The 23,320-nt window shown below is 44.1% G+C and overlaps 1 protein-coding gene across 1 annotated transcript; it reads left to right on the top strand.

Moving 5' to 3' along the window:
* The first annotated feature begins 5,136 nt into the window (after positions 1 to 5,136).
* LOC128968337 (broad substrate specificity ATP-binding cassette transporter ABCG2-like) lies at positions 5,137 to 23,216 on the top strand. Its single transcript, XM_054382758.1, has 16 exons — positions 5,137 to 5,209; positions 7,471 to 7,754; positions 8,326 to 8,385; positions 9,671 to 9,785; positions 11,213 to 11,365; positions 12,128 to 12,285; positions 13,372 to 13,523; positions 14,681 to 14,797; positions 15,682 to 15,947; positions 16,478 to 16,560; positions 16,960 to 17,049; positions 18,304 to 18,428; positions 18,806 to 18,960; positions 20,202 to 20,291; positions 21,390 to 21,499; positions 22,402 to 23,216. Exons 2-16 carry the CDS (start codon positions 7,471 to 7,473, stop codon positions 22,547 to 22,549), a joined length of 2,106 nt encoding a protein of 701 aa, XP_054238733.1. The 5' UTR covers positions 5,137 to 5,209; the 3' UTR covers positions 22,550 to 23,216.
* The last annotated feature ends 104 nt before the right edge of the window (positions 23,217 to 23,320 follow it).

Below are 23,320 nucleotides of genomic sequence, written 5' to 3'. Positions count from 1 at the left end.
GTGGCAGAAGGGTGCTAGCTACTAGGTGTGGTGAGCTGAACCCCAGCCCTGGCTGAGGAATGCTGAAGGAGGAATGCAGATTCTCAGCTGACGAAACAATATGTTTGTTGATGGAGCTCCAGCCTGAGGTTAAGCTGAGAGATGCCACAGCAAGTTACCAAGAAAGACCATGTGCCTGGCAGTGACAAGGCTCTATGGCACAGGACATCCCAAACCAGCTCTTAGATGGTGCTGTATCCTAGTACTCCCAGAAGATACCAGCTGTTCCTCTGCTGGCACGCTCAGCTCTAGGTGCCAGGCGCGACAGCCTAAGAGACGGTCCATCAGAACAAGATGTAAGGCAGGAGCTTGAAGCAGCTGTGCTTGTGCTGCCTGAGAAAGGGCTGAGAACCCATCCCAAGTGATCATTTCTGTTGGCTGTGACTACCTACAGGGTTCTCTTCTGCAAAAAGAAGGGAACAAATGAGATTTCTGTGCCTTTCCACTTTGCCTTTTTCTTTCACCTAATGTGATGCCCTGCCCTGTGTTGGAAGGACACGGCATGGTAGTTCTGTGTCAAGGTCAGATAGCACAGTTGGGCATTTAGGAAGGCACAAAGGAAGGGGAAAGCTATGAATGAGACAGACTTAGTTTCTTATCTCTCTTCCAGAATACAAGCTGTTTACTGTCACACTACCTCGCATTCTGCTGTGGTGCAGCGTCTCTTCCTGGAAGGACACTCTGCAGCCTACTACAGCACCTACTGCAAAAAAAAGTCTGAATCTTTGGGGCTGCCACAACAAATACTAATGGCAGCAGCTCAGGTCTTGGAAGTGGGTAGAAGGTAAATAGTTTTTAGGACTGGCTGATGGGGCAGCCTGAACTTTGCTCCTGAGGAGGGAGGTGAAATGTCTGTGTAACGCATGTGTCAACATTCATGTCTAGGAGGGGAACTGACCTCTGGAGAGCTGAGCTGGGACAGATAAAACATGCTTTAATCCTGTTAACATCCTGCAGGCACTGAGGCCCTCAAAAGGGAAGCAGAAGGATGAAGTGCCCACCCCTGACTTGCAAATAGCAATGCAAACTATATTGAGGGAATTCAGCCTCAGGAGCTTGGGCTGAGTGTGAGAGAATCTTGCACTGGGCAACTTGTGCTGCTGCCCCATCTTAGGTTAGTGCTGCTTCTCGGTCTGCAGTCTCAGGTTTTGTCCTAAAGGTGTTAAAATACAGGGCAGTCACAACTATCTCTCTCCAGATCTGCTTTATAAGATAGGAAACAAAGCTTATGTCCCTAGTAGCTGCTGTACAACATGGCTAAGATGTATTCCTGGTCTAGGTCTCTATTCCCAGCTCTCTCATCAGACCTCTCCATTTCTGCTCCCTCTGCCTGTGTTATCTCCCTCTCTCATCTGTTTAAACTGAGGGAAAGGAGTGTCTGTATTTTTATTGTACATTTTACGGTAGTCATAGGTTCTCTGTAAAATTAATAACAGGATGTTGGAGCTGTAAGTGAGCACATTTATGATGTTGCCTTTTTAACTACTGAAGTATTGCTATGGTGGTTTTAGATGTAGTAGATACTTTAAAGTACAGATATTATATCCTTGTCTGATTACTTGGTTTGCCCATCTAATGCCCATGTGTAGTTCTGTCAGTCTTATGGTTTAGCTATTTGTGATTTCTGTCAGAGTCAAGCCCGTGATATCTCAGTGTAGCAATCTAGTTCAATATTGATTTCTTTTACTCTTAGATTTGCTTGAATCCTTTCTTATGTTTAACCAGTTAAGGATTTAGCACTACTATGAATTCAGATAATGGACTAAATGATTAACAAAATTTGGCAAGGTTGGATTTCTTCTACATTATCTGCAAGTCTTGCAAAACCGAACTTCCCCAAGGCAAGCAGCACTTTAACCAAGTAAGGGAGGCCAGTCAGCACTAGCTTTGACATGATGAACAATCATGGTTGAAAAGGTGTGATAAGATGGGGGTTTGTGCCTAAGGTGATGGATTTGTGGATGCAGCAGATAACACATGTGCACACATCTGTACTGGGTGTGTCTTTCAGATTGGTTTACTGAAGGTTTTGGGAAAAAAGAGCCAGGAAATCTCTCTCACTCATGCACCATGTCTGATACTGCTGTCTTCTGCATTGATCTCAGAGCTGCTTCTGTATAGAGAGCGCTGGGATCTGCTTCTTGCTGCACCAGTATGCAGCTCCTCCTGCACATATTTCTCATGTACTCTCTTGCTGGCTCAAGTCCCTGAAAATTTTTACAAGCTTTATGAAATTCAGCATTAGGTAGGATTAAAAAACACTCTGGGTCCTCAGGGCAATGAAAGCAGCATCCTAAAGAAAGCAGTTGAGAAACAGATCTGAAAATTTTGTTTCTGTGATTCTGCTAGACAAAGCCATATCTGACTTGATCAAGTGGTGGCAAGTCTTGGCCCACATGGAAAGCCAAGGTTTTTTTCTGTGATGCTGTGGCATGGGCTGCAGGAAGATGGGAAGAAGAGACCAGCATCTTCATCAGAGAGAGTAACTCCTTACCTACTCTGTGTGGACAGGCATGTACAGGACATGTCTAGTGCGACATGTAGGAAAGGAACAATGTGCAAATGAGAATGATGCTTTTCCAGGAGAACTCCTCAAAGCCTGGTTTTCTGCTAAGTCACTTCCCCCACACCCAGGGTAGCAGCATCGTCTCTCCTGCTCTGCAATCCTGTAGTGGCAGACAGGTCACAATCTAAAGGCAGCAGAGTTGCTAAAGGAGAAAGAGCAAAGACCCCAAACCTTTTCTAAAATGTGCATGAGATCTGAAACATGACACAGGTTGCTCTTGACTTGCTCTAGGTGTATCAATGCATGACCTGTAGCATTACTTGTTTAACATCACTCAATAGAAGCAACGGGGTGCTTGGTGCTTGCTAGAACTTTACACTGAGATAATGCTTTTGTTGTCTTTTTCTAAAGACCACATCCTGTAATCGGAAGGCTAACCACTTACAAGGCACACGCCTCTCTGTGGATGAGCTACAGAAAGCAGTACTTGCAACCACCAACCTACAGAGTGGTGCAGTGAGAGAAAAGTACAGGCATAACATCAGGCTCTCCTCGGGCTTGTTACAAGTATTTGTCTTAAAAACCCCACACCCCTGGCTGCTGTTTCTACCCCCATACTTGCAGAAATCTTCATCAGCAACAGCAGTAAAATGATATCGTTGAAAATTACTCCCAAATGAGGTGGGAGATGAAACAGCCTGAGGATCAAAAGGCCTTTGAAGAAGTTCAGAAAACTGTTGCTTGAATAATAGGCTAGAGGAAAGACAAAGCCTCCAGCCACATGCTGAAGTTGGCAGATCTGGTTCCTCCCTGTATCTCAGGTCTCTCTCTGTTTTTGTGGGTTTTTTTTGTTTGTTTTGTTTGTTTCCTTTTTTCTCTTTTCCCCATCAGGATGTGCTTTAACACAGGGGCAGAAAAGTGTTGTTTCCAGAAATTACCAGGATGAAGGCATCCATTATTTCTATCTGAGGAGCATCTAAGCAACTGAAACTGTCAAGAGTAACTGAAAAATTTAATTGTGCACTTTCAGTGAGCTGTTCTTTTGCACCACTGTGCAGGCACTATGTGGAGTAGCAAGTTCATGACTCAAAAATTGCTCACCTCTGCTCCCAGGCACACAAGTTGTTTTCCTTACTGTCTGAGGCACATGATAAGAGGATTGTCAATGCAGCACATTAAGGGGTAGTGAGTAGGCTCGAAAAATGCCTGGAGACAGCGATGTGAGTGCTTGGTGAAACACTGGGGCAAAAGTCTTCAATGTAGGCAGATTTTCCTCAAAAGAGGAAGTTATATCACAAATGAAACATGAACTCAAGTTTCAGTCTGACCCATGCAATGACTGAAGATAGCATTCTTATTCATTAGGCTTGATTCCTGAGTGTACCTATGGCAAATTTTGCTCTCCTGACAGATCTCTAAGGTTATTTCCATACCCCCGTAACCTCACCTGCTCCAGACTCCTGTCAGCCCTCTCATGCACAGTGCATCAACAGCATCAAATATACCAACATTCCTGGAGAGATGCAGGTGTCAAAGGGGATAGGTGAACCAGTGGAGTTTTTTATAATTCTTATCAGTTGGGTAGCTAGAAGTACGGTTTGGCTTAGCTGAGCCTTAAATTGATCTAGCAAGAGCTGTGTTAGACCAAATGCAATGCTGTACAGGTGTGCAGAGGGCAGTTGAACTGGAGGCAGTTAATAAGGTGGCTTGACAGGTCTGATATAAGCCATATTTATAAGGCATAAGGAGGGCTTTTCCTGCATTCACAACACCAAGCGTCTGGGGAGAGCAAGATTATTTGTAAAGACAATAGTGCTTGGGAGCAGGAGGCCAACAAACCAAAGGAAATCCGATTTCGCCGCTTTCACACGTTCTCCTAGCCGGGAGCACAGGGCAGCAAAGGGCAGCGAAGGATGGAGCCCGGGGAACGCAGCGGCCGGGGAGCACCCGAGGAGCACACCGCCGCCGGGGGGTGTGACAGCAGTGTGGTAGTGCCACCCTTGGAGGGGCTCCCGAGACCTACTCTGGCACCAGCGGACCCAGCAGGACTGGGACCGTGCCCGGGATGTCATGACGTTTCCAGAAAGTGGGAGAGGGGAGAGAGAACGGGATGCTGCCTCCCCACGTGTCCAGTATGCTTCTGTACCGAGGGATGTGTAGGGGCCGCAGGCAACTGACGGAGCACGTCGTATCGGAAGCCCCTCCGCCCCTCCTCTGCTTTCCATTGAACTGCGCTGCTGTCCCCGCTTCTCCTCCTCTTCCCGCCCCAGGAGGGCGGGCTAACGGCATAGGGCAGCCCTCGCTATCCCAGAAGCGGGGGGCTTTGCCACGCCGCTACGCCAGGCCTAGCAGCACTGGCCGGTGAACTGGCTTCTCCAGCGTGGCCCACACTGCCGGGGGAGTCCCGTCTCGGCGGCGGCACCACCCCGGGAGTGGCGCAGCCGGGGACCGAGCCGTGCTGCCGGGCGAAGCGGGGCTTCATACAAACCACCGCTGCTGCCTTCCTCCATGTGCCGGCGGGGGTTGCGTGACACGCCGGGCACTCCCTGCCGCCGCTTTATGTAACCTGTCGCTCGGACCCGATTATAAAACGCCGCCAAGGCAGCATCCTCCGCTACAGAGCCTCGACGCCGCCGCCGCTCCGAACGCCGATACAGCTGAGAGGTAACGGCGCAGGGCGGGCCGCGCCCGGGGCGAGGTACGGCGCGGCGGGGCCCTCTGGGGGAAGCGCCCCTGCCCCTCTGGTAGGAGGGGGCTTGGGGAGGAAAGTGGAGTGTGGGCGGCCAGCTCAGTTTGTGACTGCGGTGTAGTAGCGGACCTGACCCGCGGAGCGATGGCGGGAGGCTGGAGGGGTACTGCTTGTGAAGTGGTGGTGCTGCTACTGTCTGGTCTCATTGTAGCCTGTGCTGAGCTTTTTCCATCTTTCTGCCACTCCCGCGCATACCCGCGGCGGTGGTTTACCTTCCCAAGTGCTAGTCAGTAGCTTTGCAAAAACCGCATGAAAAGGTTTTATATTCAAATAAACCATAGGACCTATTCAGAATAGATGTGAGGTGTGCAAGACACTCAAATGTTCGAAAGTCTAACCAGGTCTTTGCCCTCGGTGTCACTGTCATTTTGACTTTTTTTCTCTTGATCTGTTGTGCAACCTTTCAATCATGTAAGCCTTGTCTTGCTGATGTAACCAGCATATCCTTTCTTGCTTCCCATAAGCAACTTTCCCATGGATGGTGAGCCTTAAGAGTTAAGACATGTTCAAACTAAGCAACACTTCCTTCTCCCCACCACTTTTATTTTACTTATATAAGAAAAAACTATTGCAATTTCTCTAAATGATAAGAAGAGGCAGAGAGGAAAGGGCAATTGCTGTTTCTTCAAATCTGATTTTTCTAGTTCCAGGTTCTTGAAACGATGACCATCTCTCTCTCTGGGAAGTCACTATTTCAGCAGCTGGTCCTGCTGGCTATCACCCTCTCAGTCCTCGGAGAAGAGAAGTGCAAATGGTGGGAAAAGGGTGATGGGTGGCATATATCTACCTTCCACAAAGCTTAAGTAACCGGCATGGCCTATCTTTGTGGACAATTCTGTCTCCTTACCGTCATAGTTATCCATGTAACCACCTTGGCTTTCCATAAGTTCATGGTAAATTTTTACCTTTCCAACAAACACCATAATGCCAGCAGTTAGAAGGGAAGTAAATGATTAGACCAACTTGTGTCAGTCTAACTGTCATGTTCAGTTTCTGGAAGTGGCATGTAGCAATTCATCTTGTCCTTGCTGTAGTTCCCTGGAAAGTGGATAGGGAGGCTTATGGCTGTGAAGGTACCGTGCCGTAGGTCAAGGTACAAGTTATGCCCAGGCCTTGTGCAGGCTGCAGAACTTAAAACTCCTTTCTTCAATGAGTGAAGGGCTCCAAACTTGGTCTCTAAAGAGAAAGGGAAGCAGCCTCTTGACAAAAGAGCTCTGCTGCTGTGAGTGAACGAGTATTAATGGTTATACCCATACTGATGTATTTCTTACCATATAGACTCTGATGTGTGGACAGGGAGAAGAATTGCTTCCCTTTGCAGTTCACATGTCCTCTCTTTCAGGTGCTCCCATCCTGACCCACAGAGGCATCTTGTCTGCTTGAACCAAAATGCTTTATAACTTTGTGATTACAAATAGATGCAATATTTAATTTTCTTACTGTACCAGTTTGCAGCATGTTTTTCCTTACTGTGGCATGTCCTAAATTCCTCTTTGTGCAAGGGGGAACTCCTACTGTTCTTCAGGGTAAAAAGTGCCTGCAGACCTATCCAATTTTTTCTTCCTATTTCTAGTTGTGAAGTATCTTCATACTCAAGTGACTGAAACATGATAAGCTACGTGTGTAATTTTTATTTTAATCACATGGGTATCTTTGAAACAAACCTGTGCCAGCAAACAAAGTGGCCTTTGTTTTAATAAGCTCAACCATTTTTCTTCCTGTCGTTCTTCATACAGATTCACTAGCAGATTTTTTTCTTAGTAGCTTTGTGGGGGTGGGAAGGGTGCTAAGGATGTTACACCTGAAGCAGAAGAGCTTGGGGCTCTTTAGCTTAAGAGGTGTCATCTTGCATTTGTAGTCCTCACCGTGTTGAGCAAGATGGTGACCATCACAGATGGGCTTGGGTTTTACCTCATTAGATGGTCTTTGAGCTAGCATGGCTTCAACAATGAAGTCTCATTCTTGAAGGCGTTGTGTATTGTTCTAAATCTATGGGTTCCCATATCTTTGGGAACCACTGGCTGTCTTCCAGTGCGGATGTCCATCCTTTTGGAAACTTGGCACATGTAAGGATTGGTGTGGTGTGCGTGAACTTGCTTTTCCAAGATACTTTCTGAGGAAATCTTTGCTTGCGTGTCTCCTTCTCAGTATGTTTTTGTATTCTTTGTCTCAACAGATGGGAACTTCCCCAAATGACAGTGACCTCAAAAAACTCCAAGCAGTGGAGCTTGACCTGTGTAACAAAGACATGATGGCAGACACATCTGATCACAGCATTATTTCTGTTGGAGAAGAAGAGGGAGTGGGCAATTTCCAACGTTCTCTTCCAACACAGGAGTCGCTCCGATCCCCTCGGGGCTCCGTTGTGAGTTTCCATAATATCCAGTACTCCATTAAGCAGTCCAGTGGATTCCTGTGTAAACGGAAAACCGTGGAAAAGAAGATCCTTCATAATGTTTAGTAAGTTCTTGCTTAAACAAAATACCAGAGGGTAGGAATTAATCTGCTGCTGCGAATCAGTGACCTCAGTGTCACCTTCCAGATCCAGCTGTGCTGGTAATGAAATGACCACCCTCCTGCCAGTCCGTAGTTCATGTACGCACATTCTAATTTGATTTTAGGCAAAATAACTGGGATTTGGCTGGAGCAGTTTCAGTTACTGATCTGAGCAAATTAGGACCAAACTTGGGTGAACAGTTTGATCCTAGGGTTTCCTTAAATATGGTTCAGGCTGCAGTCAGAGGAAGTAAGCAGCAGAAAGCAGTTCTCTTCAAGACCCAGCTCAGCAGGAAAGGCATTTAATTTATGTCTTTTGTATTTGTAGATTGCTTTTTATGTCCAAATCTGGTTCTGTTCTGACTGGTGCTCTGGGACAAGACAGGAAAAATCCTTGTTGATTTTGGAATTAAGGAGAAGTTTTTAATACTCTCTTAAGTTTTCCTTTCGACAGCATTTTTGTTCACACCTTACCTCTCCTATGAGCTTCACGTGAACAGCCTTCCATTTGGAAATAACTTTTTCCTTCTTCCAGTGGCATTATGAAGCCAGGCTTGAATGCTATCCTGGGGCCAACAGGGAGCGGTAAATCTTCGTGAGTACTTTCTTCTGCCTCTTCAAATAGACAGGCAACTGTTCAAAGAGGATTTGAGGTTTTGGTGGTTGGGGAAGATGTGAGGGATCTGCAGGCTCAGACCTTTGTGTGCCCATGAGAAATTTGGTAATACAGTTTGACCTCATGTCTCTCTGTCAGCCTTGCTGGAGTTCTTCCCCTGCAGCAGTGTCACACTCCCTCATCTGCTCCAATTCGTCGTCTATATTATTGCAGTCAACTTTGGTAGCGGCCTGAGTTAAGATGCCAGACTGCACTGAGGTGACTGGTGCTCAGGTGTAGGCTCTGTCCTAGACCTGCCATGGGACTGGGGTGTAAGTTTCCTTGGGGCAGGAGAGATGTAATCCCTTGTGAAGGCACTGACCACAGCAAGACTTCCTTAAAGATGCTAGGCCAAACTCCTCTCTGGCAAATGACAGAAATGTGGTGTTATGTCAGACCATAGGATGCTCCAGATCCTTGCCCCAACTTGGCTGTGGCCTAGTGGGGAGCATTGTACATGTTCTTGGGTTCCTTGGATGAAAGCACTGAGAAATCCCATGTAAATTATCTCCAGCCAGTGTTGATACTGGTTTACCATGGTTATACAGGAGAGAAGAGAGCTGTTTGCCACTCTCTGGCCTCAAGAATGTGAGAGACTGGTAGATATGGTCAGGATTCACACGTTTGTCTTTGTGGTGGCCCATGATCTTCCTGTCTGAGAAGACTGATGGCTAATCAGGATGTTTTCAAGAACAGCACTTCATCAGGGTGGTGGTTACTTAGCAGACAGGCTGGTCTCTGCATTGGCAATAAGGAAAATGCAGTGTTAAAATGAAATAACTTTCTAGAATTAATCTTCACTTTAGTCTTGTTTATACCCATTTGGATTAATTTCCTTGAGATCAAAGTAGTTAGTTTTGTGCTCCCTTGGCTGCAGAGCAGAGTGCAGCTGCTTGGCAGGGTGCTTTTGTCTCTGTGCATTTGAGGTTAGCTTTTAATAAGGAGTCTGAATTTGTCAGCAGGGGTTTGACTGCTGTGCAGCGTGTGGGTTTGTGTGCTGCCATATTGCTGTGGCACACCTTGTGCTGGAAAACCCTAATTTACACCAGGCTTTCTGTGCAAAGAGCTAAAGCCCCCAGAACAGAGAAAACTCCTTTCTGTGCCCCTTCGTTTATACACCATGCTGTGAGCCAGTTGCAACTGCAGTCCTGACTGGTGGTACTTATCCATTCAAAGGTAAAAGCAGCTGCTGGGTCAAAACCTAATGCCTAGCATTTTTCTGAAGTCTCCTAGATGTGCTGGCTGCCAGAAAGGACCCAGCAGGCCTGTCTGGAGAAGTGCTTATAGATGGCATCCCACAACCTCCAAATTTCAAGTGCATCTCAGGATACGTTGTGCAGGTGAGAAACTGTCTTCAGTGGAGACTTAAGAGTCCTTGGCAGGAAAGACTGCATAAACTGAGCAAAGCATTAACTTCTAGGATAGGTAATTTTCAGTCTAATTTGATAACTCAGTGTCTAGTATTTTTCTGGCATATGGAAGACAAGAGGATCAAACTGTTAACTTCAAGTGAAGCACGGAAGTTTCTGTCTTCCCAAAGCCACATGGATGCCCAAACCTCCAGACTTCTTTAGGCTCTGCCCTGAAGTACTAGCAAGGGTTTAAAAAAAAAAAAAAGTGAGGAAAACCACCCTACAACACCCAAAGTCTCTTGTACAGCTCAGAAGCAGGTCTATCTGGCAGAAGTACCTTCAAGCTATTAGATAATAATTCAAGGAAGTAAATAGATCCCTGCTGTTCTTCCTCTGATTCTGGCTGGCTGAGACAGAGCTTCATTCCACTCAGAGACAGGAAAAGCTGGCTGAATCTGTGGAAGTGGGTGGAGGCCTAGACCAATAATAGACCCTCAAGGCCCTGAGGAAGCTGAGGAGAAGGGGATTCTTAGCAGCCATATGAGCAGCCAAAGCTGGAAAACATCCAGGCTTCCCAGCTTCTCACTGCAGGCAGATGTGAAAAAGGCAGCTTTTCTGAAAGCTGTCAGTGTAGAAGGGCTCTGGAAGGATGCATGTGATGAGACTGATCCCAAGTCTTGATCCTGCAGGTCAAAGATGCCCAGATCCTCAGTGATTCGTGAATGGCCAAGAAGTTTTTTTGGAAGTGGTCCCAGTTTGAGACATTTGTCTCTCAAATGTCCAAAGCAACCAAACTTAAACTTAAAATTATAGGCAACTAGGTGAGACATTAAATGGTCTCTCTCCCTCCCCACCCTTGTGCAGTACTCTCTAAATTGGTCAAGATGGCCAAAAGACTACAAACAACACTAAATACATAAATGCACACAAACAGGGTCAGTTTTATGCAGATGAGCATAAAGACTCTTGGACTAACACTTTGCAAATAAGGGTGTCATGCCCCAGTTTGTTTGGTATTCAGGTAGCTTAAATTCACAGTTTAGTTTCCAGTGTGGTGACCTGACAGTCGTATTGGATGTGAAGATAGGAAATGGGAGGCCTGGGTTGAGAGCCTGAGGATGTGTTGGGAGGGAAGTGATGGTGAGAAATTCCTAAGCCAGCTTTGGCAGCAAAGCCAGTTTATCATGGCATGACACCTTGGGTGACTGATCACAAACTTCTACACAGCTGCATATTCAGTCTTCCTCTGTTAACTCCAGTGCCAAACATGGCTGGTTGGCACACCCTTTATGCTACTGATCAACTACATCTGATTTGGATGGAGTCCCAAAGCAGGCAAGATCCACTGCCCTGCAGCTTAGGGGCTGTGCCTTCAAAATGGAGGCTTTCCAGCCGTCTGTCCATGTTGCTTTCAGGATGATGTTGTCATGGGTACAATGACAGTGAGGGAGAATCTGCACTTCTCTGCTGCCCTGCGACTCCCCAGCTCCATCAGTGTTCAAGAGAAGGAAGAGCGAGTCACCCAGATAATCAGTGAGCTGGGACTAAGCAAAGTGGCTGATGCTAAGGTGAGTAGAGAGAAAACCTTTCTCAGAAATCGTACTACCTGTGGAAACTAAACTATGTGATGCTGGGCATTATTGCATTTGTAGTGCAGCTACACTAAGCTAAGCAGAAACCCATCTAAAACATACTACACACAAGAAATCAGTCTCCAGCTCAGGAGGTAACTTGGGAAGAGGTATGTGTATTTGGTCAAAGAGGATGATTCTGGACTGTGTCCAAATTGTTGTATAAATTCAGAGGGGAAGAGGTCACCTAGTCATTGCACCTTGGAAAGCTGCTCAGTCATTTCCTGGCTTTGTGGGACAAGACAGGGAAATTGTTTTTACAGTGTTGAAAGCTGTGAGGGATAGAGAGCTGGGCTATGATGGAAAAGTTCTGTGCAAAGCTTGTTCCTCCCAGCAGCATTTTTACTCTTGCTTTACTTTTACTTACTCCACTTTTATTTGAACAGGAGGCAAACTGCCAACAAAAGGCATCCCTAAACACCAATGCCATCTCTGACTGCTGTGGTCTTATTCTGGCTCTTCCTTGTCAGTGTCATCCTTGTTCTCTGAAGTCATAAGATACCTGGTACTTTGAAAATCAGGCTCTGCTTACTACCACATAGTCTCTCACACTGAGTCAGACCTGTCATCTGCTGCTGGCCCTAGAGTTCTCTAATGGGACTCTGAAAATGAAAAGGGCTGCTAGGTGTGGAGACCCTGAACTCCTGAGGATGCACTGACTAATTCTTGTGGCCAATACCTGATTTCTTCTGCTTGTAGGTAGGAACTGAATTGATCCGGGGAGTGTCTGGAGGAGAACGGAAGAGAACCAACATTGGGATGGAGCTCATCACAGAGCCACCAGTCCTTTTTCTGGATGAGCCAACAACTGGCCTTGATGCCAGCACAGCCAATGCAGTCCTCTTCCTCTTGAAGAAGTAAGAGTCATTTCTTCAGGGCTCTGCTACAATTTTGTTGTCATTTCATCAGTCAAAAAAAAGGAACGCTGTTATGACTGAGTAGCTTCCCTGCACTTTTCCTGAAAAAAAAAAAAACAAAACCAAAACCACCAAACAACCAACCAAATGAAAAAAAAGACAAATAGAATCAGAAGTGGTAGTAAATTGTTTATTTGAGTCTTGTCCAAAGCCTTTTGAAGTTTATGGGAATCTTTCCACAGCAAGCATTGGATTGGAGCCCAAAAGCAGATATAGCTTGGACAGTTTCCCGTTGCTGCAGAGAGGAGTTGATTGGGAGGTCAGGCCTTGTAATCATCATTTCTTAGCCATACAGCTGAGTCTATTACAAAATCTCTTCCTGTATTCTGGCAACAGCCTTCAACTCAGATCAGACTTCACCTGCAGATTTGCCATGTGTTTTGGAGATGAGCTATCTTGTAGTACAAAGATGACCAACAAGGCTTATTTAATGAGTTCCTAACCCTCTTCCTGGGTTTGTAGTGCATGGTCTGGTTTTGCCTGAGGGGACATTTTGCTTTGCTGTTTATGGGTAGAGTCTTTGCAAGAATACATGCTGGGCAGCAGTACTAAAGCACTAGTTTTGATTTTTAGAGGAAATTTAGCAGAAGCTACTCTTACCAGAAAAACTAAGAGAAATCTCAGCTGGTCAGACTTCCACAGCCTGCTCTGTAAAGCCTGGTGCTGCCATTGAGTGCAGTAGGACCATTCCAGTTAGTTAAGTTGAAACCTGGTATAGGAAACATAAAGAGGGCTTATACTTATACACAGCTCTGGCCTCAACCTTTGCTTGCTACAGACAACATCATCCTTTGTCTACTCAGGCTTGCAGTGACAGTCTCTGGTAATGGTGGGTGCTTTCTTGAAGGTTATGCAGGCAGCATCTGACACAGTGACAAGAGAGAAGTACAGCTTTTCAGAGTTGAGACCCTCAGGAGCTGAAAAGTATTTCAGTTTCTTTGGATATCTTTTTGTTTGCTTGGGTTATCATGACCTTTCAGAAATGCAAAGTGTGGTGTATTTGTGTTTGTTTTGTTTCCATTTCAGGCTCTCAAGAAGAGGGCGAACCATTATATTTTCCATCCATCAGCCCCGCTACTCCATATTCAAGCTGTTTGACAGCCTGACGTTACTAGCTCTGGGAAAGGTGCTGTACCATGGTCCTGCAAAGCAAGCCCTGGAGTACTTCAGTTCTATTGGTAAGTCTTCTGTGCCAAGAGCAAAGCCAACTGACTGACGAGTTTAATCTGTGGGTTGATTCTTAAGCTAACACTGGGATAACAGTCCTGTTGCCGTTAGGATACTAGAGTACACAAACAGTCTGAACAATGCTGTGTGAGAATAGGAAAAAAATTACAGGAAAGAAATTTTTCAGCATGGCTCTCTCATGGCTCTGTCACCTTGCATCAGGACAAAACCCCAGAGTCACTTGGACATTTAGAGGCATGATGCACAACAGACAAGATGATACTTATAGTTCTACCAGGCCTAGCTGGCAAACCTAGTGGGTTTTGAACCACAGCCTGCAGATTAGCAGTAATCTACAGGGACTGATCCAAGAATCTGCTGATGTCTTAATGCAGGTCAGCAAGCAAGAGAACAAAATACGGTGTACTTTAATTGTAATAATTGCACTGTTGGGTGGCTGGCCCCTTTCTGAGTAAACAGGGTGAGGGTTTATGACTATGATGGACAGAGAACATGGAGTGAATTTCCAATCTTATCTAGATGCAGCCATGGACACACTGGATTTCAGGCTTTGAGGGAGAGGCTTTAACCTGCATCACTACTTCTACTCCTTTTAGTATCGTGCTTCTCACAGGAATGCTAAGGAATAAGCATCCTTACTGAGGTTTTTTGTTGTTTTGTTTTTTTTTTCCCTCCTTGTCCAATAGCTAGAACCATATTAGAAGAAGTTACCCTTGGACAGCCCTTCTTCCTTGTGAAGAAAGAGCTTCTAGAGCAAGCATCTGGGGCTGTAGAGCCAGGCATCCAGCAACCTCTACTGAGGAAGCGTGTATCTTTCAGAGTGGCATGTGCTTGAACAGCATTGGGAAGGGAGCAAGAGTTGTCCATGCTCAGCTATGTAGAAGCAAGTTACAGATTTCTTCTCACCTGAAGCCAGTGGAGAATAAACAGCCGTGAAGCTCTGTATAGATAACTCAGATTCACCACCTCCTACATTCTGTCCATTCTACTGCTGTAAACTAATGCTCATGCAAAACAGTGACGTTTTCTTGTAGCAGGGTTGTGGAAGGGTGATGGAGTATTAGATATGACCTTCCAAGCTGTGCTCTGTGCTATACAAACATGTTGCGTGTGTGGTTTGGGACTTGTTTTTTGGTTTTATTTTAAGGATATGAATGTGAACCCTTCAACAACCCAGCTGACTTCTTCCTTGATATCATAAATGGTGATTCAACTGCTGTGGCAGCGAGCAAGAGAGATCACAGACCTGCAGACACAGGGAAAGGTAAATTCTGATGGAGAAATCAACTGTTGGCTGGTATAGAGGGAACATTGTAAGGGGTGATGGTAAGATTTTATTCTCTGGATTTCCTCTGGTCTAAGGGCACTTCTCTCTCTGTTTTTTTGGTTTTTTGTTTGTTTGTTTGTTTTGTTTTGTTTTGTTTTGTTTTTTTTTTTTTTTTTTTTTTGTTTTGTTTTGTTTTGTTTTGTTTTTTTCTTTCCCAGACTAACATATATGTACTTTGCTTTAGGCTTCTTTCAAGAGCTCAGAAAACTCTTTCAAAGTGGATTTTTTTTCTTCATTCAGTAATATAGGAAAGCAGTGATAAATATCAATAATTGACTAAACCTCTGTAGGAAAGAGTGAAAAACTAGAATTGCTTAGTCTCAAGAGATGGCTGACAGGAGACAAGCTTTCAGTCACTGAAGAGGCTGCTGCAGAGAAGACAGGGAAGATGGGCTAAGAGGTGATGGATTTACAGGGCAGTGAGAAAGTTTGGAACTAGAGTAGAGAACAAACTCTAACCATATAGTGAGTAAAATGTTGAACAATATTTTTTGGGGGTACTGTAGCATATCCATGACTGAAAGAAACACTTTTCATAATGATGCTCCTCAAGGAGGGGGACATGGATCAGCAAACATTGATTTCCCCAAAATTCAGTGAAACAAAAGTTTTCTGGTGTTTCATTCTAAGAATGTGTGACAAAGAAATGGGTAGGGTAACCCTCTTACTTTAGCTAGTCTTTTAAAACTAAGAGCTATGGTTTGAATGGGCATTCCTGTTGGTTTGGTTTTTCATTAAGCCTCCAAAGTGGCTGAGCACATTGATGGGCCATGTATGAAGGTACAGTTCCTTGGGAATCATGTCTTCTCTTTCTCATTCAGAGCTGAGCAGTGAAAATGGAGTGGCAGATGATAACGTGGACAGCAGTGTGGTAGATGTGCTGCACCAGAAATATCTCAACTCCAGCCTGTATCAGAGCACAAAGGAAGCACTGGGGAAAGTGGAGCTTGGACGGGGAAGGAAGCAGGCAGTATCCAAGCAGGGGCATGAGATTACCTATGCAAATGGATTCGTCACTCAGCTGTACTGGGTGTCCAAGCGTTCCCTGAAGAACCTCATCAGGAACCCACAGGCCTCAGTTGCACAAGTAGGTAACAATTACTAAAGTTTTCAGACACCCTCTGTTCTCTGCCCAGAAATCTGCAGTTTGTGTGAAAGACTTTTGTGTCTTTTTGTAGGAAAGTCTTGTGCCATTGCCACTTAAGTGGAGGGAAATGTCCACCTACCATTGTTGCCTCTAGAAAAAAACCCTCCCTTTTAGTTTAGCACAAGAACTACTGCGTTGAAGACTGGGGGGGACATGCTCCATGCTCTAGTTTGCATGGGGAGCTTCTAGGGTGACATTAATTTTGCTTCTTGAAATTTTAAGCTGGGTTATTCTTTGACTGTGCTTCCACAGCCAAAGAAGATCAGAAGAAGGACAGAAGTGAAGAGGATTAATTCAGGAAATTTGCCATAAGGCTTTTCATTGTATGTGTAATAGGTAAAGATTGACTCACAACAGCAAAGTTTTGGGCAGCTGTGAATCTTAAACCCTGCGTATTCCTTCATAATAAGTTTTTTCTCTATTCACGTACCTGAAGAACTCCCTCTTCCCGTTCTTCTTCCCACTTCTAGATTACAGTGACCATAATTCTAGCCTTGGTCGTCGGTGCTATCTTTTTTGGTGTAAAATTGGATCGAAGTGGCATTCAAAATCGGTAAGTTGGAAAGCCACAGCTTTGCTCATTTTTCTTTCTGTAGCAAGGCAGAAAGTTACAGAGAAATCACTATCTCAGTTACAGAGAAGAATCGACTTAGAATTGACTTGTCAACCTAACCATTCTTTGTGGTCCAAGTCTCAATGCACTCCAGCACTGTATTGCTGGAGGCCCTCAAGGGACTGCAGTTCTGTTGGGCTCGCATGTATGTACAAAAGAGATCTGAAAGGAAAGGTAAAAGGAATAAACCTGGTTTTACATCTAAGATCTACAGTAGCACAATTAAAAATTCTGTGGAGAGAGACAGAAAAACATTGACTTGGCACAATGATGTCTGAGGGTGCCAGTGTTCATCTTGGCTGTTTACTTGCTTTTTGACTGTTCTGTTTTGCCTTCTAGGGTTGGATCCTTGTTTTTTGTCACCACAAACCAGTGTTTTGCCAGTGTCTCTGCAATTGAGCTGTTCATTAGAGACAAGAAACTGTTTGTGTAAGTAGGCTAAACAAAGTGATTTTCACCAAAGACTTGATTGCTGCTTTGCAACATCAGATTGTAATGGTAATGCTAAATCAGTCTATAGAGGATGGGCTAAAATGCTAAGAGGTGGGGGAAAGAGAGGAGAAATGTAATGCTTTTACTTGCTTGCTGTGTCACATCTTACTGAGAAGTGCTTTACCTACCCGTTTTCTGGTAAGCATTGTTTTTGAAGGCTGCATGTGAATCCTGCAGACTGTGAACCCTGCCTGCCCTCTTGCTGACAGGGCTGAAACACTGTCTTGCAATGGTCCTTAAGTGGTAAGGCCACTAAGATGAAAGGAGACTTCTCGGAAAAGCTTCACAAGGGATGCTCAGATAAAGAGGGTTGCTGACTGGCTTACAAGAGCTCCCTAATCAAGCATATCTCTCTTTCTCTGGATATGAATATGTATTTGTATGTGTGTATATGTATGTAAATCTTTATATATAATATAAACATATGCACATATATGTTCAAAATGCAGTTTGGAATAGTCTTCAGTTCATGGGATGCAAGAGGAAGAGACAGATCCTACACAGTAAAGAAGAAATTGGCCATTTGTAACTGGAATGCACATGTCCACTCTCAGGTTGTTCAGAGTAGCTTAATTTTGCCCCTAACAGCTACTCAGAAGTGAACCTCCCCAACAATGACATTGCTTGCCAGTCTGTCTTGCTTACCAGTTTATCTTATCAGCTGTGTCAATGGGGATTTTGGCACCTTACCAGTTAAAGCATCTTTCCATGAGCTCCATTAAGCAGCAAAACAGTTATAATGACATTTAATTGCCCTGTGAACTGGAGGTGAGTTGATGTCTTAGAAGTGTTTTCCCATTGTTGGGTGTCATTCCTTTTCCCTGGAAGCAGCTGTGAGTTAGCTGTGGATTAAGTGTTTCTCCAGTTAATAACAGTAATACTTTTCCGGGCTCTTACGTTAAGGATCGTTCTCTTTGAAAAGAGATGTAGGAGCTTTTTTTCCATATGTTATTCAGGAGCTACAGAACTTTCATTCACTTTCATTGGAGGGCTCTTAATATAACTGGAGGGCTTGTGAGGAAGATCAGCCCTTGCTTTACAGAGCAGGAAGTTAGAGCATAGAGAAAATAAGCAATTTGCATATAAAGTGGTAGAGAGAGCAGAAATCGTATCAGGATAAACCAGACACCAGAGCCTGCTTCATAGAGAACCTCTAAACCTGTACAACTCCCCTCCTTCCTGTCCTCGCAGCCATCAGTACACCAGTGGATATTACCGTGTGTCTGCCTACTTCCTGGCCTTGATGATAGGAGATCTGCTGCCCATGAGAACTGCTCCAGCCATCATATTCTCATGCATCACCTACTGGATGATTGGTAAAGAATTGATGCTTTTGTTGAACCCATCATCTTCCAACACGTTTGATTTCTAACTTACTCAGTTTATTTCCTCTATTAACATGAAGCTAGCTGAACCTTCAACTGATTTAAGTGCTTGGCATCATAAGGATTCAGAGATCATCAGAGGATTCTGGGGCAGAGACACCAGCAGTCTGTGACAGGGAGCTACTTGATCACATCTTTCAGTAATGCGCTTTGGGCTTTCAGAGCATGCATTGTTCCTGCCAGCTCCAAACTCAGTCTTTCTTCCTACTTTCTGTCCTGTGTGAGTCCAAGAGTACCTCTCTGGGATTTGTCATGTGGTTGTTTACTGGACTCTTATCTTTCTGGGGTTTTGGGGTTTTTTTTGACAGGATACCAAGCTGTTGCAGGCCGGTTCTTCTTCTTCATGCTGAGCCTCGTACTGGTGTCCTACACTGCCACAGCCATGTCTCTGGCTATCAGTGCTGGGATGGATGTGGTGGCTGTGGCAAATCTGCTCATCACTATATGTTTTGTTCTGATGCTTGTAAGTATATATAAGGGACTGTGTGCTCCTTTGGTGGAGGTGAAGAAGCAGCTGAGACAGGCTAAGAAGACTGGGTTGAGCCAACTTTAAGAAGGCTGGGAATCCACAGTCCACTAGCCTGGTAGCCCATGCCTGTGATTTTATTGTCAGTATAGTCAAAGATTTTTTTTTTTTTTAAATCTTGCATTTCCAGTATTAGAAATTTAATTGAGCAACAAGATGTTTTAAAAGGAGAAAATCCTGAAATAAACTTAAATTAATTTTATTGCATTATTTTTGGTTGCCCAGTGGAATCAGCAGGAGCATAGCCTGTTTTTATTTGAATTCAGTATTGCCCTTGGGTTCAAATTTTTTTTCTTCAAGGACTTCTAAGGAAGGGATCAAGTGAGAGAGACAGAAATTTTGACTACTTATCTATGAGGGATGTGAATTCTTTTTCAAAGAAATAATGTTAGTGATGAAACTTCTTGACTGTGAGGTCTATCAAGTTACCTTCGAGTAAAAAGTACCTCCTGCCAGGGGATTCCTGCTAGCTGCCTGCCTACATAATTCTGAGCCCACAGCACATTCCTTATTCTTTGATTTGCAACTTAACCTGCTTCTGCAATGAGTTAAGTGATAGTGTATCACTTCAAATGCTCACTGTGGGTGAGAATTGTGCATGCACAGTGTAGGGCAGCTGATATGCATTGAGTTAACTCACAATGGCATGTGCACATGCTGCAAGACAGGATGGTAAACACAAACACACTTGTGATGAAGCACAGCCTGAAGCATCATGTTTAGCTATGAAGTCCAGCGATGCTAAGAAGAGAAAACATTGTTCAAGATGGGAGAGAGCACAGATAAAAGATGTAGGTCACAGGAGAAAGCTGAAATTGTTACAGCCTTTAAGGCTCCCTGTGGTTTCCTTCTTGTTTCTCCACTTCCTCATCTCCCAGTCAGCCTCTGGCTAGTGCTACCATAGGACACAGTCCTCCAGTACATGCGCTTCTTAGTTCGTACGTGGATGTAGAAAACTTTTCTGACCTCTTTGCAAGCTGTTCAGCTGGAGAACTTAAGAGTGTGCTCTTGAGGCAGCTGGCTGGGACTGCTGCAAGGTTTGAACCCTCTATGTGTCAGCACATGTAAGAAGTACGTGCAGTGCACCTCTGCTGGGCAGCTGCATGATCTGTGTAGCAGTGATGTTGTTTGCAGTAAACCAAGTTTGTGACTCACTAGTCTCTTCTGGTTTATTTCAGATCTTTTCAGGCCTCTTGGTAAACCTCCCTTCTATAATGGGCTGGCTGAACTGGCTCCAGTACTTAAGCATCCCCCGATACGGCCTTACTGTGAGTAGGAAGTAGCATCAATCTCCTGTGAGCAGTGCAGCCACACTGCTGCTTCCTGGAGGAGTTTTGAGTATATGTGAAGTTTTCTTAAAAGTTAGATTTGGTTTCTTTCCTTGCATAGACATGGTAGAAGAACAAACCAACCAACCCCTAAAAAGAGGCAAAAGTTAATCTCTGTGTGAGAGGTGGAAGTCTCAGAGGGTGAACAAATCCTTTGTGCCACAAAATCAGTGCTGCTTGGCCAACAGCAGAGTGAGCTGTCCAGTAAGGCACTAATTCCTAGCATGAATAGTTGAGCCTTCTGATTTAGAATAAAATCAAATATTGTGTGGGAATGCTGTTTGAGTGGCCAGTCTGAGGTTAATGAATGTTCAACTAATTAAAGGATTTACTATAATGCCTAAGCAGCATGTTTAGTCTTCAGTGTAGATTCCTCTGGAGTAAAATACACCTTACCTCCATTTCTGAATAATAAGGAGCTGGAGTACCAGAAAGTGGATGGTGCAGCTGCTTGAGACACAGCAAGTCATCAACTGGTTGAAGAAAGGAGTTGTGCTTCCATCTCTTCTCTTCATCCTGGCCAGGCCTAATTGGGAGGAAGTTTCCTGTAGGGGCAGAGAGTGGGGGAGATGTGAGACCTCTACTGTTTCAGTACCACTGAGAAATTTTATCAGTTGCTGGACATGGAAGTGTTCCCTGAAATTGCAATTAGCCCAGGATGCCAGTGCAGGGGAACTCTTCCCCTCTTGGCTGGCTGTGCCATCTGCTTCAATGTGCTGGTGCTGGGCTGTTTGTATGCAGTCACATGGTTTTCCAGATTAGTAGATAAATCCAGATGTCTCTGGCAAGACAGAAACCTGTGGCTGAATCACTGAAACATAACTTTGAAGCCAAAGACTCACGCACCAAACTGTCCTGCATGGGGAACTTCTAGCAGTTCCTCAGAAAGATGGTGATTAAGAACTTCAAAATAAAAAGGAACATAAACATATGGTTCTAAGAATGGTGACGTGTCTTCTAATAATCCTTTGAGGCATCTCAATTTTAGCATCTCAAATCACTAATTCTGAAAAAGCTGATGTCTGCATTTTTCCCTAGGCTCTTCAAGTGAATGAGTTCAGAGATCTCTACTTCTGTGGTGAGAATCTGAATGTTACAGCGTCTGTGGAAGATGCAGGCAATTGTCCACCCAGTATTTCAGGAGAAATGTAAGTCTTTAACTCATGCTAGTTCTTGGGCCTGAATTGTGATGGCTTGCTTAAAAAGTCTTGTCTGTTTCAAATTTATGTATTATTCACAGAATAACCACCTGCAGGCCATTCTCAATAATACATCCCAAAATAATGTATTTTAGGATTTTATAGTAAAACTTAATTACCCAAGACAGAAGCAGGGTTGAAACTTGGCTCCTAAAAATTGGCCAATGAGCTAAATTAAATTTTGGTTTTGATAACCTAGCCCTGGCTTATCAGTTTTCTTAAACCTGGTGTCATCTAGCAATGGAAATTCATGTATGGACAATTACAAAGTTGCTGTAAAGCAGCAGACCTGTGATCAGAAACATGCCTGCCCCCAAGAGATTGTTGCAAATATTAACCTCCCTGCAGGTACAGCAGAGGAGCCTAGTTATTAATATCCTAGTGCTACTGCCCAATTTGAAATACTCTTGACTATTGATACCTTGAGTTGTAACAATGTAAGTATTTCATGGTACATGCTAGAGGACTGTCAGGCTGAGGTTATTGCAGTTAACAGTGCTAGAGCACTGTTTCCACAGCTTTTGGACCCCAAATGCCTGCTATGAACCGACCTCCAGTGATTGCTATGTGAAACTAACTTCCCACAATTGAATGTGATTCTGAGGTTCACTCCTAAATTGACAGCTATCTATTAACAACAATTGGGATATTACCGAAAATTTATGAGAACCAGAAATCTAAATTTGTCCCTTACACCTTTTTTAGTGATAGTTTATGAAGTTACTCTATTTCTGTCACCTGTTTTTTCAGAGTTGAGGGTAGAGGAATCTTTATGGAACAGGAATAAAAGTAATTACCTGAAGACCTGCACTACATACTAATACCAACTTCTATCCCATGCTTTTCTGCAGATGTTCTGGTGAAGCATACCTGTGCAGCCAAGGAATTACACCTACCAGCTGGGCAATGTGGGAAAACATAGTGGCTCTCTTCTGCATGACTGTTATCTTCCTTATCATTGCCTATACAAAACTCAGGTTTATGAGAAAGTTCACATAGACTCCTATGTTGCCTTGTTTTACAAAGCTTTTGCAGCCAAAAGATTTCAACTGACTTTACTGAACTTCAGATGGGAACACTGTCCCCTATTTTCTGGAGCATGATCTCCATGCGATTGCCTGATTTCAGTGCTTAAAAAGAAATACATTAATGTACATTGCTTAAGTGATTTTTTTTTTTTTGTAAGGGAATGTAATTCTCATAATTCCTTAAGTACATTTCAAACTATACATTGTAAAGTACTATTCTTCTGTGACCAACTTACACAGGAAAGACTCAGAGAGAGACATTTTTCTTTTGAACATGTGAGCTTCTCCATGACAAACATGGTTATGGTATTTATGTATTACTACGTTGTCCACTGTTGGTTCCTGTTATATCGGAGGAGAGCCAGAGACAGCCATAGCATCTTGGAGATGTATTTGAGTTTGAAGTCAGTACATGGAATGAGTGCTCCTTGCCAGGCAAGAACAGTTATACTTCTGGTAGCTTCTCCCTGCAAACTACTAGCAGAAACAACTTTTGCCTGATTAAGATACTGAAGAGCAGGGATGGAAGACATCTCATCTAAGAAGATTGATAAATATACGCTGTTGTACTGAAAAACAAAGCAAAACAAAAAAGACCCCCAGTCTACCAACTGCAAAAAGTACACTTACTACTTAAGAGCAGGGGTGGATTTTTTTCTTAATAAAAATTTGTATACTTAGCCATGGCAGATCTTTCTATTGTCTTAATCCTCAGCTGTACTATCTATATATAGTGCTATTG

Source organism: Indicator indicator, chromosome 7, assembly GCF_027791375.1.
Source record: "Indicator indicator isolate 239-I01 chromosome 7, UM_Iind_1.1, whole genome shotgun sequence".
NCBI classification, from domain to species: domain Eukaryota; kingdom Metazoa; phylum Chordata; class Aves; order Piciformes; family Indicatoridae; genus Indicator; species Indicator indicator.
Note: the sequence above shows the minus strand (reverse complement) of the source record. Positions and strands in the feature narration are given on the sequence as shown.

Excerpts from the sequence above, each read along its gene's own strand:
- LOC128968337 (XM_054382758.1), top strand. The coding sequence starts at position 7,471 with ATGGGAACTTCCCCAAATGACAGTGACCTCAAAAAACTCCAAGCAGTG. Across the intron at positions 13,524-14,680 it reads GGAGTACTTCAGTTCTATTG|GATATGAATGTGAACCCTTC; the intron begins GTAAGTCTTCTG and ends TTTTATTTTAAG. Across the intron at positions 18,961-20,201 it reads TATGTTTTGTTCTGATGCTT|ATCTTTTCAGGCCTCTTGGT; the intron begins GTAAGTATATAT and ends GGTTTATTTCAG.